This window comes from Callithrix jacchus, chromosome 11 (assembly GCF_049354715.1).
Source record: "Callithrix jacchus isolate 240 chromosome 11, calJac240_pri, whole genome shotgun sequence".
In the NCBI taxonomy this organism is placed as follows: domain Eukaryota; kingdom Metazoa; phylum Chordata; class Mammalia; order Primates; family Cebidae; genus Callithrix; species Callithrix jacchus.
This window is the reverse complement of record NC_133512.1, coordinates 69,165,855-69,184,681: the sequence shown is the minus strand read 5'-3', so window position 1 is coordinate 69,184,681 and position 18,827 is coordinate 69,165,855. Positions and strand designations below refer to the sequence as shown.

Genomic DNA, 18,827 nt, shown 5'->3' with positions numbered 1-18,827 from the left:
CATCTAATTCCTCCACAACACAAGCACTCTGCATAAGACACTATTCACCTGCCAGTGCCGTTTTGGAAAGACCATACATGAGGCTGAATCATACTAGTTAACACTCATTGTTGCAAACAAAACATATGGTTAGAAAGGTCTTTTGATAAAATGTGAACATAAGAATTTTCTGGAATAGTAATGCTTTTGCAAATTATTCATTTCTTTACTTCTTAAAAATTATTAGTTACTTTTAATGATAAAAAATTAGACTTCTGGCAGTTGCAGTGGCTCATGCCTGTAATCCCAGCACTTTGGGAGGTTGAGGCAGGTGGACCACCTGAGGTCAGGAGTTCAAGACTAGCCTGGCTAAAATGGCTAAAATGGCAAAACCTTGTCTCTACTAAAAATACAAAATTAGCTGGGTGTGGTAGCGCATGCCTGTAATCCCAGCTACTTGGGAGGCTGAGATGGGAATCACTTGAACCCAGGAAGCGGAGGCTGCAGTGAGTCAAGATCATGCCATTACACTCCATTTAAAAAAAAAATTAGACTTCTGGTAAAGTGATTGAGATCCATGAGCTTCATTTAAAAACTCAAGTGGGAGCAAGCTCTCAAAATTAAATATATCTACAGTGATTTTGCTTTTAGGAGTTGCATGAATTTACTGACATTTAAAAAGGGAAAATAGTGATATCTTTAATTCTCCATTGCAACAATTTTTGATCATCCCTTATAAACACACACACACACACATACAAATGTTGCAACTTATAATCAGTTAGGTCGCTACTGGTAGTTATACTTCCAATTCTAGTTAAGCTCAAGGAAACCAGACTTACTGTCAAAAAATATGGAACAAAGGACTAAAAGAAGAGATTATGGTCCTGCACTGTATGAAAACAAAGCTCCTGGTTTTTCAAAGTCACACTGAATTTTCTACAGTACATCAGTGTGACACTTAGCTAAGAAAACTTTTCCATTTAGATGCATTATTTCCTCACATGCTCATCACAGTATATCATACACACCCAATTATTTTAATCTCACCTCAGAAATGTGACACAAACACCATGCTGAAGACAGTAACAGTATTTGGTAACTGTGTCTCCTGACTTGGCCATATCAATCACTGGCACACGCAAGGGTAAGAAAGCTCAAACCTGTTTTGGTCTCTCTCGGGCTGACCTCCCCCACATGCATTCTGACTGACTCTATTTTTCCACTGAGAGTTTATACTTCATGATAACACCAGCATAACTCATATGACAGACCATAAGCAGTTAGCACGTGATCAAAATAACTCATGTTTCTTCCCATAACATGTATGTTTAGGTTTATGTCATGCTCACCTAATTAACATTTCCTGATAATCAAAAAGATATATTTCAGTATTAAAAATGAAGTGTTGCTATATGACATTTTTGCTGTCTCCAAGAATACTCCAGAATAAGGCACTTTATATATTTTAGCAAGTCAAGTTATCCCTACTGAGTTGAATTTAAAAAAAGTATGTTCTATATATGTTATTTTGGTTAATCTAGTGAAATAATCCCTTTATAAAACAAGGCATGAAGAAAGTACTTGTCTGAATATCATTAATGTCATTTTATGAGCACAATTTTAACACACCAATCACAAAGAACCTGTGCCAAAGTTAGTCTAGCATTAAAAATTATAAATTTAATAATGTAGTAGGAAACTGGCCAGAGTTCCTCAAATTTTTTATTTGATTCTATTTTATATTTCTTTACATTTAAAATTTATTACCTAAATCTAACCGTACTGCACCCTACTCACTTAATGTGCTTAAAAAGTCAGTATTTTTGGTGACCGTGGGAATGTCTATTAATGATTCAATACATTCCAAGTTCACTCAAATAAGCAAAGTGACTTGCTGGACTAGCAACAGTTTGCTACTGGGAGTTCTGAAGTGCTACTTTTACTCAGTCATAGGCTGACTCTGGTCTTTTGTTGTCTCTGGGCCATTGTTTCTTAATTGGTTTAGTTGGAAATAGAGGTCTGCAGCAGGATTAATTCCATGCCAAACTTTCTTTGCAATTATAATAGCTCCTCTGCTGCTCTTTACCCATCTTTCCAAATGCAGATAAAAAGCACCACTTGAACTACAGTGACTGACACTGTGAGCAGAGAAGGGCACAGCAGGACACAACAAATCCCCTCTCCTGGCTCACAGATACATAAAGAACAGGCACTCTGCCCTGACCAGGTGAGATCTTAAGGTGCTGAACTTCTCTTGTGTATCTTTTTTTTTCTTTTTTAATTTTTGCTGTGCTTTTTTCTGTTTTTATCCCAAATTCAAGGACAGGGAGAATAATACAATGAAATCTCAAGTTCTGACAGAACATGAAGTTCCGAGTGGTAAAGAGACAACATTTGTTTTATTTAACTAAAGTGACATTTGAATTAAAGGCAATAAAACGAGAGAAAACAAAGTTGTTTTTCTTGAAATTACTGGCTAAACAAATACGAGAAGCTTATCTAACAATCAATAATGTGAAAGTATTTGGGTTTCAGTGGTTTGTGAGGAGAATGATAAAAGCCCTTTCATGGCAAAATCTTCCAGACCTTGACAACTAGAGCTCATTTAAAAAAAAAAATGATGACCACAATTCTTCAAGTTGTGATGATAGCTTAAAAACAGAAAGAATCCTTTTATGTTAAGATCAATTGAAATGTAGGAAAATACTTTGCAAAAACATTTGTTCTATATTTCTTATTTTATCTGGTGTTTTCCTACCCTCAAAAATTCATAACATGCATTTATTTGATCTTTTATCAAATATAGTTTCCTCCCAAGTGGCATAAGATTAAAGAATTCCACTCATCATGCATGTTCTGAGATAGAGAAGAGATGTTCAAACCTTAAAGACTTCCAGCTCCTCCAAAATGAGCTCGCCACTGGCAGAGTTGTTAGTAGGAAGAACAACCACTTTATGCACAGTACCCCGATCTAAATTAAAGAAAGAAGCAATGAGATGTTACAATACTTTTTAAAGGAAAGCTATTTAGACACAGGACTACTGATTTAGAACATTATTTACATAAGTATTTAGTAATCAAAAACATTGTTCATATTAAGCCATTGCCATGTTCAATATGCTGAATGTATTCCAAATCTCATAACAATTGATACTACATACAATTCAAGAGGAACTACTATGAATATCATACTTTGGACATATTGGGTGTAGCCACATCTATGAGAGAAGGAAAGAATCTTCAAATGTTAAGTAAAAAGTTCAGAAACACCATTCCCAGCTAATTTTTTGTATTTTCAATAGAGACAGGGTTTCAACGTGATAGCCAGGATGGTCTCAATCTCCTGACCTTGTAATTCGTCCACCTTGGCCTCCCAAAGTGCTGGGATTACAGGTGTGAGCCACTGCATCCGGCCAATATATGTTTAATTCTGGTCATTAATATTACTTACGCTTCCACACCAACATTATATATAAGTCCCTTGGGTCAAATTATTTCTTCTGAGGAGGCAAGAACTTAGGTTGCTGCAGACCCATACAAATTTGCTGCCAAGTAACAAGTTGGCAATATGTTTCTTTGGATATTCTCATAATGTAGAGGAAATTTTGAAATTAGATGATCCAAATAAGAAATTTACTTATATTTTCTAATTACTGATAGCCAAAAATTGAGATACCCAAATAAATATAAGAATACAGAAAATATTATTTATGTCATGATTTATAATTAAAATGGCTTCACAAGTCACATAAACATTATGCATATAATCATGCCACTCTACCAATCACATGAATTTTAGGTTTAAAAGACACTAGTCTAGATTTAGCAATGTGGGGTTAAAGCATATTTGTGAGTAATCTGGCAAAGTAAAAATATTTTTAGTTAAAATGTTTCTATTAACTAATGAGTTGGATCATAAATATGAAGTTATTGCTCTTTTAAATTATAACTCTAAATTTATAATTTATAAATATGCATTATCATCAACATAATGTGCATTTTAAAATTCTGTTGTAAAATGTCATAAGAAGAATTAACTTGAACTGAACTGTACAGGACGTTACAACTAGAAATCACATAGTGAGTAATAATATAAATTTCAAATCTCACATCTCAAGTTGGCTTCTATTTGGCAGGCAAGAATTCTTCTGACATAAAAGATTTTATCTCATGTTTATAGTTTGTGTTTTATTAATCCAATTGATAGAGTCAAAGTAATTCTTAATAAAAAATAAACTCAACTTTAAAACACTGAAAAATAAAAAATCAAAATCCACTAAATTAAAAAAAAACTCTTTATACAAAAGAGGAAGACAGAGTTTGCCAGAATAATCCCTGAAATTTTTAAGGATACAAAGTATAAGCACATAATCTTATAAGTTGCATAGCATACTCTGTAATTTAAAATTCACTTCTTAAACCATACTCAAAAAATGTGAAAATAATAACAATCCCACAGATTTGCAGGCTCTAGTTTTCATTAAAAATCTCTGTGATATCTGTTTTGCAGATGCTTCCTTAGAATCACCCCTGATAACAATTTAGATGATTTTCTTGGAAGTTAAGTAATACAAGTAAAAATTGGAAGTGAAAACACATGTGAGGATGCTGTGCAGAGACATGTCACAACTGAAAATGGATAAAAGTGATTGGAGGTGTTCCTCAATTTCTATTAACAACCTATTGCAATTAGCTGTGGAAACGCCTATGGAAATACGACATACCAAAAACTTGATCTGAAACCCATGAAACTGTTATAGCTAGGGCAAGATTTTTAAAAAAGTTTTATTTGTGTGTGTGTGTGTGTGTGTGTGTGTGTGAGCGCGCGTGTGTGTGTGTGTGTAAACAAGCACATGCATGTGTATGCATATCTGTTCCTGTTGAGTATTTGTGGAATTAATTTGTAGGCATGAAGGATAAAAGAAAACTCAGACAAATTCAGATGTAAAATCTTTGTTATATGGCATGCTATCATAAAAAGCAAGTTCTTTTTTTTTTCACAAGTCATAATATTTTTATGATTCCCTGCTGCAGTTTGTAAGGATCACTACCATTCTGTGTGACAGCAAAATCCACACTCTTTCTTCTTTGTTTGCAACTCTTTAAATTTTTTAATTTTTAATTATGGATATATAATAGTTGTACATATTTATGAGGTATATGTCATATTTTTGATACAGACATACAATGTATCATGATCAAATCAGGTAACTGGGGTACTCATTATCTTAAGCATTTATCATTTCTTTGTGTTAGGAATATTCCAGTTCCACTCTTTTAGTTATTTTAAAACATACAATGAATTACTGTTTACTATAGTTGCCCTACGAAAAGAGACTGAGTAGAGTGGCTGTGTATAACATAGCGCCAAATAAAACCACATTAAAACAGATTTTGGTTAGAAAGGTTCCAATAGATAAAACTATTAGCTTTGAAAAGAATTAAGTACTCTCAAATGAGACAACTGACTCCATTTTCCCCCAGTGTTTTAACTTACTATGAGAGCAAAATTTTACAGAAATCCCCCTTTTCTTCTGACATGGCCCACAACAAACTAACTTTATGCATACCATTAAAAAATATTACACAAAGAAGAGCTATGAAGATGAGCTAACAAAAAGATAATGCAGGCTGGGCACAGTGGCTCACACTATAATCCCAGCACTTTGGGAGGCCAAGGCGGGCGGATCACCTGAGGTCAGGAGTTCGAGACCAGCCTGGCCAACACAGTGAAACCCTGTCTCTATTAAAATTACGAAAAATTAGCCAGGTGTGATGGTAGATCCCTGTAATCCCAGCTACTCCAGAGGAGGCTGAGGCCTGAGGATCACTTGAACCTGGGAGGCGGAGGTGGCAGTGAGCCAAGACGGTGCTATTGCACTCCTGTACTCCAGCCTGGGGGGGGATAGAGCAGGACTCTGTCTCAGAAAAAAAAAAAAAAGATACTGCAAAACCTGCTTTTGATCCATTTGCAATTAATATTAGAATACCACTTTTAGTCATTTCTCTTTTCCTATATGATTTTTGGTTTTGATGGTAATGAGCTCCCCATGTGAGAAATACTTCTGAGGTATCCTTGGGCTGTATCTTTTACTACTAATTAAATAAGTAGTCTTAAGTTGTCTTCTATGCCTTTTCATTCGCTGATTCAACAAGAAAGTACTGAGAGAGTTCAGCGAGTTGGGCAGTATGAATACAAACATACATAGGCACAGGACTCAAGAGTCCAGAATCTAGAATTTATGGCTTTTTGAGCAGTAAGTGTGTTCCCATTAAAATGTTAGTCATTGAGAGATATGCATTCCAGAATGGCCATAAAACTCCTAATTACTTATGTCTACATAAAGCCATGTCTATGCCTTTTCGTTTGAAGATGATAATATAGTTATCAAATGTCTTCCTTCTGGGGGTGGTGAGAATGGTATTCCTTGAATGTATTCACAACTATAAATCATCTTTATTGTTCTGTAGAATTGGGTTATTGCTTGGGGAAAGCACCATGCCTATGATTTAGTTACAGTGAAGCCATCACTTCCTTTTTTCCTTAAATCTCACTTTGCTAGTGTGTAAAATGTAAGTAATAACCATGCTTTTCATAATGGTTATCTAAAAATCCATTACGCTAAAGCTAAAGTTTAGCCAGAATCACTTCCCTTCTTTTGGTGCTAACACCCTGACACATCTTTGGGAAACACCGCCTATCTCATTCTCAGTCTACCTGGTTAAGAAATGGCTTATCTCTCTTCCAGCTCCAGGGAGGCCCACATGATGTAGGCTAGGCCAAGAAGAGCATACCCTTCCTTGCCCCTGTGATTCACACAGGAACTGGCCTAGAAGTGAGTGAGGGCCCTGCCCTTCCTGGGAATGAGGTAAGTGAGACTCTTCTTCTTTCTGAAATCAGGAGTATTAAAGCTTATAAATCTGGAGGTGCTGGAGCCATTCTTACTACCACATGCAGAGACTTCATTTGAGAACAAGCAATGCAGAGGAAAGTAAAACTGATAGGTGGTGAAATGAGTTCCTGACCACATCATCTTAGCACAAATTTAGCTATGTCTGAGGCTGCATTCTGGATTTCTCTGTTAGACAAAGAAAACAGTATTTTGTTTTAAGTAGTCTGAGTCAGGTGTGTGGTCACTTTCAGTTGAGAGTTCTGACTAATAAAAATTAAACAAAAAAGACATGGAAATTGCCTAGCATGGTGTCTGGCACATCAATAACTCAGTAAGTAGAAGTTATGGTTTAGTTTTAGCTTCATCACTAAGTACACTTTTCACATGACTGCAGTCACTTTCTTTTACTGGACCTCAATTTTCTCAGCTGTGAGGTGTAGATGATAGAGATACTCTGAATACATTAAGGCATTGTGTGGGGAAGCAACACAAATCTGCAAAGTGATTTGCATAATGCAACTCTATGCGCAAAGACAACACAGCAGACTCATCAATCCACATGAGACATTTTTATTTTCTCTTGTTTTATTAAATCATTAAAGAAAATCTCCTAGACAGGCTTCCTTCCTGCCTTATTTACTTTATACCATCCTATTTTTTTCTAATATAAGGGAGCACGGCAATTATCCTTAAACCTTTCCACTGTTTCTAGCCAAGAGATCAGCTTGTATTTGTAAGTACAGTAAGTGCTGGCTGTCTCAGGCAAGGGATCAAACACAGCTCACTACCAAGCAGGTCACTGGAATCAACATTTGTGTATCTATCTCTTGAGTCTTATGTAAACAGTTCTTAGGGGGTTTCCCTGGAAACTGATGTGCCAAACTGTCTGTTTTCCCCTGCTCTTCTGGTTGCCTAGGGATCTGGGGGAACACTGCCTCCGTAATGGAATCTGGTCAGTCCCTTCCTCCTGGTTGCTAACCTATAAACATATTCTAGTCAGGGCCATGGGTGTATCACACACAGTCACACAAGTTCCTATGCACGGAAGGGCTCTTTGTGTTCCTACATGTCAGCCTAGGCAGCCCCACACATGATATTAGGGATAAATTATTGCAAAATATTCAGTTCTAGTATTTGCTAAAGTATTATAAAAGATAAAATTGGGCTGGGCGCGGTGGCTCACGCCTGTAATTCCAGCACTTTGAGAGGGTGAAGCAGGTGGATCATGAGGTCAGTAGATCGAGACCATCCTGGCCAACATGGCGAAACCCCATTTCTGCTAAAATACAAAATATTAGCCAGGTGTGGTGCTGGGCTCCTGTAATCCCAGCTACTCGAGAGGCTGAGGCAGAGGAATTGCTTGAACCCAAGTGGCGGAGGTTGCAGTGAGCCGAGATTGCGCCACTGCACTTCAACCTGGGGACAGATCAAGACTCTGTCTCAACGAATAAAACAAAACAAAACAAAAAAGATAAAATCACCACATTTATTAAAAGGCATTTCTTCCTTTTTAACAATTTTCTGAGACAACTTGCTTATTAAAATAAACATACTTTGAAAGCCCAAAAAAGAACTGCAAAATCTTTGCCTGGCAAATGAATCCTTAATAGAGATGAGGGAGGTATGACTAGACATGTCAATTATTAGTTTCTATAATTAGGTACTGATAATTGGCTGCCTTATTTTATGTTAGTTTAAACACCCATTACTAATATATTTATTTTCCTGTTTGGTAATCAAACTGCTGCTACAATCTTTTAATAGTGAGTTTTAACATTTCAGAATAAAACTGAATCATGAGTTTATAAAATCTTTATTAGGTTAGTTCACTGAATCCACTTTTAAAAGGTAGCATTCTACACATGTGTACACCTTATTCCAAAAAAATAAAGTATTTCTAAACTGAGTTATTCAGTCCAATTTCTCACATTTAGCAGGGTTTCTCACATGGTGAGCTTTGAACTGGTAATTGAAAAGCTGTAATGTTGACACCTTCAGCCTCAGCCCTAGGGGTATTAGAGCCCCAGTTGGTCATCAAGGGCATCTCAAGTGTCTATATTTGAGGGGAGGCCCTTAGGAAGGCTGTATCAACAAAAGCCATCTAATCGCCATCTTCCAAAGTGTGTTGATACTAAAGAGTTTATAGGGTCATATAAATTTGAAAGTACTGGGTTAAACAGGTTTTTTTTTCCTCTGCAGAACTTTTCAGAAAGTTAAAATACTTTGTTGCATTATGAGGAAAACAGTGTACTCAGTGACTTTCAAGTTTATTTGCTGATACCATTAATTTCACTTGGCTCCTTAGCACCTAGAGTCATGTTCAATTATACAAACAGTTTCTCAAAGTGTGGCTTTCAGATTACCTCACTCAAAGTCACCTTGGGAGTTTACTAAGAATACAGATGCTGGTTCCCACATCACACAGACATCATTTTTGGAGGTACTGCATATTAAATGAGCTTTAGAGAGGAAACATGTTTTCTCCAACATTAAAGAATCATGAGAGACAAACAGGGTAATTTTTAAAACCTATTTCATTTCTCAGAAGTTGTCTGTATTTAATCAAAGAGAAAGCTACCAAATTAAAGTTCTTAAAATATAAATATGTTAAACTTTCTTGTCCATTTTTAGCTAAAATAACACATTTTCTATCACTATGTTAAATTATTGACTTATTTGCAACATATTAAAATACCCTGAGAAAGCCTTCAAGCAGAATTATAGCAAATAATTTTCATATGTTTTGAAAACTAGAGTGTATATATATATGATTTATGAAATTATAAAAATAACAGTCTTCAGTAAAATGAATGGTAAATCCTAGAGTTGGCATAGAGGTAAGGAAATAAAGATTTTCAAACACTTTTGGTAGAAATGTAATCAGGAAAATCTTTCTGGAGGGCAATATGGCCACTGACCATGACAGAGTAACTGACACTAGAGTACTTTCCTGCAGTAAGCAAATAAAAAACTGGACAAAATATATGAGGCCGTTATTTTTAGGTAACAGATAACAGGCAGTGCAAGACTAGAAGAAAGGATACTCACAAGCTAATCTTCATGATCATCCCCAATTTGCTGTCTGGGAACAATCCCAGCAGAGGCTCAGAGAGCTGGTGTTCAAGCAGAGCATGGTAGTCCCACTAAGATGAGGAGGCAGATATGAAAATGTGGGGCAGCAGAAAGAAGTCGATTTCTGTGGTACAAGGTGTTAGTGAGAGGGAGCTGTCCAGAAATAGGGGTTTCAGAAATCCATGTGAAAACACTCTGTGAGTCTGTGGTTGAGTCCCGGGCCATATATGCAGGATGAGAGCACCAGAAGCTTACCAGATTACAGATCGCTACTTGAGAAATCTGTTCGAATATATCACAGGTTTGGTAATTCTGGAAGAAAAAGCTGGATGAAGCTGTTCTTGCCTCATTCAGATCTCATTAATACCTTGTTAAAACCCTGACATCCAGCTGACACAATAAAGGCTGAGATTTTAAAAGTGCCATATTCTAGAGTAAGACCTAATTTAGGCCTCCCTAACAAAACATATAATCAAATCTGATTAAGACATGGAAGGGAGAGATTTTGGAGTTTGAGTCCTGCAAAATTGGAGTGACGTGCTTTAAGCATATGCATTCTAACAAAGAGTAGACAAGTCCAAACAATTGCAGGGCGATCAGCTAATCATAAAGTGCTTGCTATAATAAGAATTAACACTATTTAGAGGAAGAAAACAGAACTCAAAGCCAGGGCATTATCCACAATTTCCAGTATTCCACAACATAATTCATTACATATAAAAAAAAAAAGAGAGAAAACATGACCAAGAGTTAAGAACAAAGTTGAGATAAACCAGATGCTGAATTTAGCAAATAACAGCTTTAAAGTAGTTATTATAATTAGTATAAATACATTCAAATAATAAAACAAATACATTAAAAAACTAAAGGAAGACATATCTTGACCAATTAACAAACAGGAAAACTCAGAAAAGAAAGCCTGTTAAACAAAATGGAAATTTTTGAACTAAAAGTATAATAACAGAAATAAAATATTAACTCCATGGGTTTAATAGCAGATTAAAGTATTGGAGTTGAAAGAGAAAATAGTGAACTTGAAGACAGATGATAAAATTTATGCAATTAGAAGAACAGAGGGATAAAAGATTGAAGAAGGTGAACAGGTACTTGTGCTCTTGTGTGTTATTATCAAATGGTCCAACATATAGGTGATTAGAATTTCACAAGAAGAACAGAGAGACTGGGTAAGAAAAATACTTGAAAAAATAATGGCCATACACTTCCCAAATTTGATGAAAAATATTACATTACAGATATAAGAATTCATTAAGAACCAAGCTGAAGAAATGTTAAAAAAGTCAAACCCTGGCATATTTTATATAAGTTGCTGAAACCACAGAGAAAAATCCTTGAAACGAACAGGAGAAAAAAATACATTGTCATGGGAACAAGTAATATAATTATTAGTAACTTTTTATGAGAAACAAGGGAGGCCAAGAAGATAATGGAGTGACGTTTTTTAAATGTTTAAAGAAAAGACAAAGTGAACCCACAATTCTATATCCACAAAGATACTTCTTAAAAAAGGTGAAAACAATCAGTAAAAGCATGGAAAGTTTGTTGCCTGAAGAGCTCCTGCATTTGGAGAAATTCTAAAGGATGCCTTTTAGTCTGGAGGGAATTGGTACAAAATGGAAACTCCAAAAGGAATCATGAGAACCCGATATGACCTTCTTTTTGTTAGTACTAATTGGTTTGCAGATAGAAGTTTTGGAACTGCTACAGATACTTGCGAACGTGATAAAAACTGAAATAAGAACAAAGCTGACGCATTTCTGAAAATCTAGTGACAGAAAAATAAAACTATTTATTCTAAAAAATAAATTAAAAAGCCAAACAGACCTCGTAATATCTTATAGAGTATTAAAAACTCAGTATTTATAGTCTAATCCTTGTATATAAGTAGGAAATTATATTCTATTTTTAATGCAGGTCCATTATCTTTTATCTACAATTCTAAAACTCACAAGTTTGTTTTCTTTTTTTTTTTTTTTTTTTTTTTTTTTTTTAATTTCTTTGGTGGCAAAATCTGTCCTGACTTCAACTAATTTGGTCATAAACCTGACCTGCACTGACTTCAGGCTATTTACGGTTCGTTTTTTACTTTTGATTTTTTACACATGGTTTGAAGATTTGTTTCACTGCAAAAATAGTACTGTACATTACGATAGGGTGTGGTCTAAGGTTCTGCATGTCATTTTACCTAATATATATGACCATAGTAACTTTTCCTATTCAAATACTTCTGAATTCTGAGGCACATTTGGTTTCAAATAAGGGAATATAAACTCTAACTGCTTTCTTTTATAAAAATATTTTCTAGATTCTTTTTACAATAAGCATATTGTAACTTCAGCAGTAGCAATTTAAGAGACATAGTTAAGTGAGACTATGGACTAAAACATATGTTCCTGTTTTGACTAAAATGATGAAGTGTACATCCTTAAAAGCAGATCTACAAAGACTACCAATTCCAGATACCATTATGGTGTCTGCCCAACAGTAGTTACGTTAGAAGGAACACAATGAATTTGTATTATTCCCCAACAAGCTAAACACCATGTATGTAGAAGGCTGTGCTCTATGAAGGTTCTCTTTTTGCAGTTATTAATAGCTCTCAGGACTGGATAACAATTGCTCATTAATAGACCAGTTAATGGCAGTCCCTACAACACTGCCACGTAAATTACGAAGAAAAACAAAATACACCGCCTTCTCCTGAACTTGCAATAATGTCCTCTATTTTTATTTTATTCACTCTCATTTTGCACTTGCAAACAGTATAAACTAGAGTAAAACCTGCCACCTGTAATCCTTTTTCTTTCTTCATAAAACATGAATATAGTGTTTGCCCTATAAACCTGACAAGGCTGTTCAAGAGCAAAGAAAATAGTCTACGTAAACCTTTCCTGTAAATTCTACAGATTGTAACTAATTTTACTCCCCATGGTCTGAAATTGCCTTTCCTTATTTGTTTCTTCACCTGTTAGATAAATTGTTTATATACTTTTGTTATACACCAGTGCTTTACTTTTATTTATAATTTCCAAACGAAAGAAATGCCACCCACATATGACCAACAGATTCATCTATGATGTTATTAAAGTTTTAAAAATAGTTTTACATTTTTGTTTTGTTTTCAGCATTTCCTAAATAGTGGGTACCCAAATGTAGGTGATATTGTAGAATCATTACATGCATATTGTTCATTACCATTTGTGTGGCTTCCAGGCATCTGAGCGCTGTGAAAGGAGAGGCATTTATTATGTTTTTTTTTCACTGCTTATGTCTAGTAAATAGAACAGTATTGGACACATGGCAAGCATTCAAAATACTTAAAATGCATATATATATGTACTAATTTATATGATATACATCATAGATATATGTGATTGATTTCAATAATATATATCTACTATATAGGTATATGCGTGCATGTATCTATTGAATGCTTACTAATTGCTAGGTTGTATACTCAGGCTTATAAAGTCTACTTTAAAGTTCTCCTATAAGGAAACTAGACTTAGAGATGTTATATAATTTTCTCAATGTCATACAATTGAGAAATACATACATACACTGGTAAGTGATAGAGGGAAGGATTTAAACATTAATGCCAAAATATATTCCCTAATTTTTACCCGAGAATTCATCCAGATATGACATTAAAAACTATTCTAATAAATTATTTTGTATTTGGTTTTATACAAGGCTTTGGAGAAATCACAATCAAAATTAGAAATGGTGACTATGAGAATATCTCTTGATTTAAATACCACACTACCATATGCTGATCTAGAATTTTAATTTTATAGAGGCACAGACATGCTTGCATCCATTATGGCTGCAGAAAGTTTCAGAGTTATACGGCAGGTTAATTGAAAACTAGACTTCCGGGACAAAGCTGAAAGAGAAATCTTAAGACCAATGGTTTTACTAAACTAGAAATTATATAATGACTAAATTATTTTTTATTTAATTGAAGCATACCAAAAAAGCAGAAAACAACAAAGTGTTCCCTTTTAAGATTTTTTTTTTTGAGACGGAGTTTCGCTCTTGTTACCCAGGCTGGAGTGCAATGGCGCGATCTCGGCTCACCGCAACTTCCACCCCCTGGGTTCAGGCAATTCTCCTGCCTCAGCCTCCTGAGTGGTTGGGATTACAGGCACGCGCCACCGTGCCCAGCTAATTTTTTGTATTTTTAGTAGAGACGGGGTTTCGCCATGTTGACCAGGATGGTCTCGATCTGTTGACCTCATGATCCACCCGCCTCGGCCCCCGAAAGTGCTGGGATTACAGGCTTGAGCCACCGTGCCCGGCCCTTTTTAAGATTTTGACCTAATACTTTATTTATTCCACCAAGGTGTCTGTCTTCATAAAAATATCTGCTATACCTAATGTGTCAAAAAGTGTTTAATAAATTTGTATATTCTGGTTCTAGAAGAAAATTTGCTCTGTGAGGGTTAAAAAACTATATAATATAGTATTGGCTCAAGTGATAATCCATCAAAATATAAATTATTAACTATTTCCTGTAATATAGCTAAAGAATATTGATATAGGACCTTGGCAATCACTAAAATTAATGTTTCAAGACTTTGTAAATTACTAAAAATTATATATCACCTTTTAGTATTTTTTGTTTCATTACATTAAGAATAGTTTCTATTTATACTTTAATAGATAAACAGATGTACCTTCAATAATGCAGGTTAATTATGTAAGGTTTTACTGGTCCTACAAAGGCTGCAACAACTGCTCCAAAGATGCAAATTCAGGGCTAACCTTTCCATTTAATCCTTTTTGTCTGGGGGGAGAATTACTCATCTGAGATTCATGAATTATATGGTCACCCAACCTGTTTTCTTGCACCATTTTTATCATGAGATAGGCTCTTCTGTGTTAGTTTCCAAGTTTAAACCACATACATAAACCAGCTTTGAATATCTATTTACATTTCTAGGTGCCTGGGTAAGGAAAACATCTTTCCTTTCAGAATTTGATCAGCACACAACCCATTTACTTGCATTGTTAATCTCTTCCTACTTTTTTCTGTTCATGTCTCAGATCTTTCAACCTGAAATGGTTATTCTCCTGGTAAATGTTAGCAATGTATAAAAAGATAGGATAAGAAAAATAATGTATTACCAAGGCACTCAGCTATAACTGTGCCACGTCTGATGATATTGACCACTGCATCTTCCTTTGTTTTACTGTTTGTTCTTGAGGTCACCAGGATATCACGTTCTTTTATTCTCCTGTTACTTGCATGATCACTCTTTATTTTCTTGGTAAATATTCTTTATTTTCCCACCCCTTAAATGAGATCCAAGAATTAAATCCTTATCTGCATCGTCTCCTAGAGTGACCTCAAGCATTGCCATGGATTCAGCTGACACCCACATTGCTAATGACTTCCAGATCTCCATCTCCAGCACAGTGCTCTTTATAACAGCCCCTTGGACTTTTATGTCTGAATAGTCCACCAAAGCTTCAACTTGATATGAGATGGAACTGAGCTTGAATTTAATGACTGTTCCTACTAGCTTTGCCATCCTAAGCAAGCATTTAATGTCTCAAAGCCTCAGTTACACAACTGTAAAATGGGGATAATGATTCTCATTGGGTTGCTGTGAGGTTTTAATGAAATAATGTATTTTAAGAGTCAATTTAGACTCTCATGCACAGTAGGTCAAAGGAAGAGATAAGTGTGCCATTTATTAACAAAAATGAATTCACTACTCTCCAAATCTGATTGCTGATTCTCTTACCTTGATCAGTTAATGGTATTTCTTTATACCATTTGCCAAGTCATAAATCTACAAATCAAGCCACATATTAATTTTTTATCATCATGTCCTTTCCTCCTTCCAAATACCTTTTAGAACTGATAATGTTATTGCTAACCCATCTTTATTTAGGTTCTCATCATTTCTTATCTATAACATAAAAAATCTTATTTTCTTTTCCCTGTCTTTAATGTATCTTTCATGATGATGTATCCTCTACATTATTATGAAAATGATCTACCTTAAAATGTGTATGGCTCATGGCAGACATTCTCTCAGGTGACCCTTAATGAGTCATGCACTTGTATAACTCCTCCTCTTGAGTACAGGTAAAACAGTAGCTTGCTTTTAAGCAACAGAAAAATATAAAAGTGACAGGGGAGGATCCACGATGGCCAAATAGGAACAGCTCTGGAGTGCAGTTCCTAGCAAGAACGACACAGAGGATGAGTGCCCACTGCATTTCCAAACAAATTTTCACTCCCCACAGACCAGGTGATTCCCGGGCTGAAAAGCGCCACAAGTTTTCAGCACAGTGGTTTCAGCTGGTGCTGGGTTGGCACACAGAAACTCACACAAATCTGGGTGGCAGTTTCAATTAGTGCCTGGAATGCCTGGGAGACAGAGCTGCCCATTCAACTGAAAGGGAGGTAGCAGAGATAGAGAGCCAGGCAATCTGGATCGGTGGGTACCATCCCCACAAAACAAGCAATCGGAAACGCTTCAGATTGGGAGTTTCGCAGCAAGCACAGCTGGACCCAGGATGGTCCAGCTCAGTGAGGGGGAAGGGTAACCACCACTATGGAGGCAGTTCACACAGTTCACATAGCAGCAGGGCAGAGCCTGTGGCAGCTCAGCAACACCTCTCCTGGCAGGCTGAGAGTAGACACTCTGCGTGGGGCAGGGCATCTATGAAAAAAGGCAGCAGCATGAACTTATAAATAAAACCGACCTTCCTAGGACAGAGAACCTGGGAAAAAAGGTGGTTATGAGTTCTGCTGCAGCAAACTTAAAAGTACCTACCCAGCATCTCTCCATTGAACAATGGAGCTCCCAGCACAGCTCTTGAGCTCCTATAGGGGACAGACCATCTCCTCAGGCAGCTCCCAGACCATCATATACCCAAAGAGACACCTCATAAAGGAGAGCTCAGGCCAACATCTGGCAGGTACCCTTCTGGGACGAAGATAACAGAAGAAGAGATTGGCAGCAACTCTTACTGTTTTGCAGCCCCCATGGGTGATCCCCAGGCAAGCAGGGTCTGGAGTGGACCTCCAGCAGTCCTGCAGCAGAGGGGCCTGACTATTACAAAGAAAACTAAGAAACAGAAAGAAATAACTTCATCATCAACAAAAAGGATGTCCACTCAGAGACCTCATCTGAAGGTCATCAACTACAAAGACCACAGGTATATAAAGCCACTAAGATGGGAAGAAACCAGCAAAAAAAGGATGAAAACAAAAACCAGAATGCCTCTCCTCCTCCAAAGGATCACAACTCCTCACCAGCTAGGGATAAAAGATGGATGGAGAATGAATCTGATGAATTGACAGAAACAGGCTTCAGAAGGTGGATAATAACAAACTTCACAGAGCTAAAAGAACATGGGCTAACCCAAGGCAAAGAAACTAAGAACCTAGAAAAAAGGTTAGATGAGATGCTAACTAGAAAAAACAGCTTGAGAAGAATATAAATGAATTGACACAGCTGAAAAACACAGCAAAAGAACTTCGTGAAGCATACACAAGTTTCAGTAGCTGAATTGACAAAGCAGAAGAAAGGATATCAGAGATTGAAGATCAACTCAATGAAATAAAATGATAAGGCAAGATTAGAGAAAAAAGAGTAAAAAGAAATGAACAAAGCTTCCAAGAAACATGGGATTACATGAAAAGACCTAATCTACGTTTGATAGCTGTACCTGAATGTGATGGAGAGAATGAATCCAAGCTGGAAAACACTCTTCAGGATATTATCCAGGAGAACTTCCCCAACCTAGCAAGCCAGGCCACCATTCAAGTCCAGGAAATACAGAGAAGATCACAAAGATATTCCTCAAGAAGGGAAACCCCAAGGCAAATAATTGTCAGGTTCACCAGGGTTGAAGTGAAGGAAAATATGCTAAGGGCAGCCAGAGAGAAAGGTTGGGTTACCCACAAAGGGAAGCCCATCAGACTCACAGTGGATTCTTGGCAAAAACCCTACATGCCAGAAGAGAGTGGGGGCCAATATTCAACATCCTTAAAGAAAAGAACTTTCAACCTAGAATTTCATATCCAGCCAAACTAAGTTTCATAAGTGAAGGAGAAAGAAAATCCTTTATGGAAGAGCAATTGCTGAGAGATTTCATCACCAGCAGGTCTGCCTTTCAAGAGCTCCTGAAAGAAGCACTAAACAAGGAAAGGAACAACCACTACCAGCCACTCCAAAAACGTACCAAATGGTAAAGACCATTGATACAATGAAAAACAAGCATCAACTAATGGGCAAAACATCCAGCTAGCATCAAAATGGCAGGATCAGATTCATACATAACAATATTAATCTTAAATGTAAATGGGCTAAATGCCCCAGTCAAAAGACACAGACTGGCAAATTGGATAAAAAGTCAAGACCCATTGGAGTGCTGTATTCAGGAAACCCATTTCACATGCAAGGATACACATAGGCTCAAAATAAAGGGATGGAGGAAGATTTATCAAGCAAATGGAAAGCAAAAAAAAAAAAGGAGTTGCAATCCTAGTCTCTGATAAAGTGGACTTTAAACCAAAAAAGATCAAAAGAGACAAAGAAGGGCATTTGATAATGGTAAAAGATTCTTCAATGCATTAAGAAGAGCTAATGATCGTAAATATATATACACCCAATACAGGAGAACCCAGGTACATAAAGCAAGTTCTTAACCACTTACGAAGAGACTTAGACTCCCAAACAATAATAGCGGGAGACTTTAACACACCACTGTCAAAATTAGACAGATCAATGAGACAGAAAATTAACAAGGATATCCAGGACTTGAACTCAGATCTGGACCAAGCGGATCTAAGACATATACAGAAATCTCCACCCCAATTCCACAGAATATACATTC

General features: G+C 36.3%; 1 protein-coding gene across 1 annotated transcript in view; it reads right to left on the bottom strand.

Moving 5' to 3' along the window:
- SEMA3C (semaphorin 3C) overlaps positions 1 to 18,827 on the bottom strand; it is a 177,981-nt gene that overhangs the window by 19,301 nt on the left and 139,853 nt on the right. Inside the window, exon 13 of the mRNA XM_002751658.5 lies at positions 2,865 to 2,953. Within this exon, the coding sequence (XP_002751704.1) occupies positions 2,865 to 2,953 (89 nt within the window). The remainder of the gene's footprint in view (positions 1 to 2,864; positions 2,954 to 18,827) is intronic.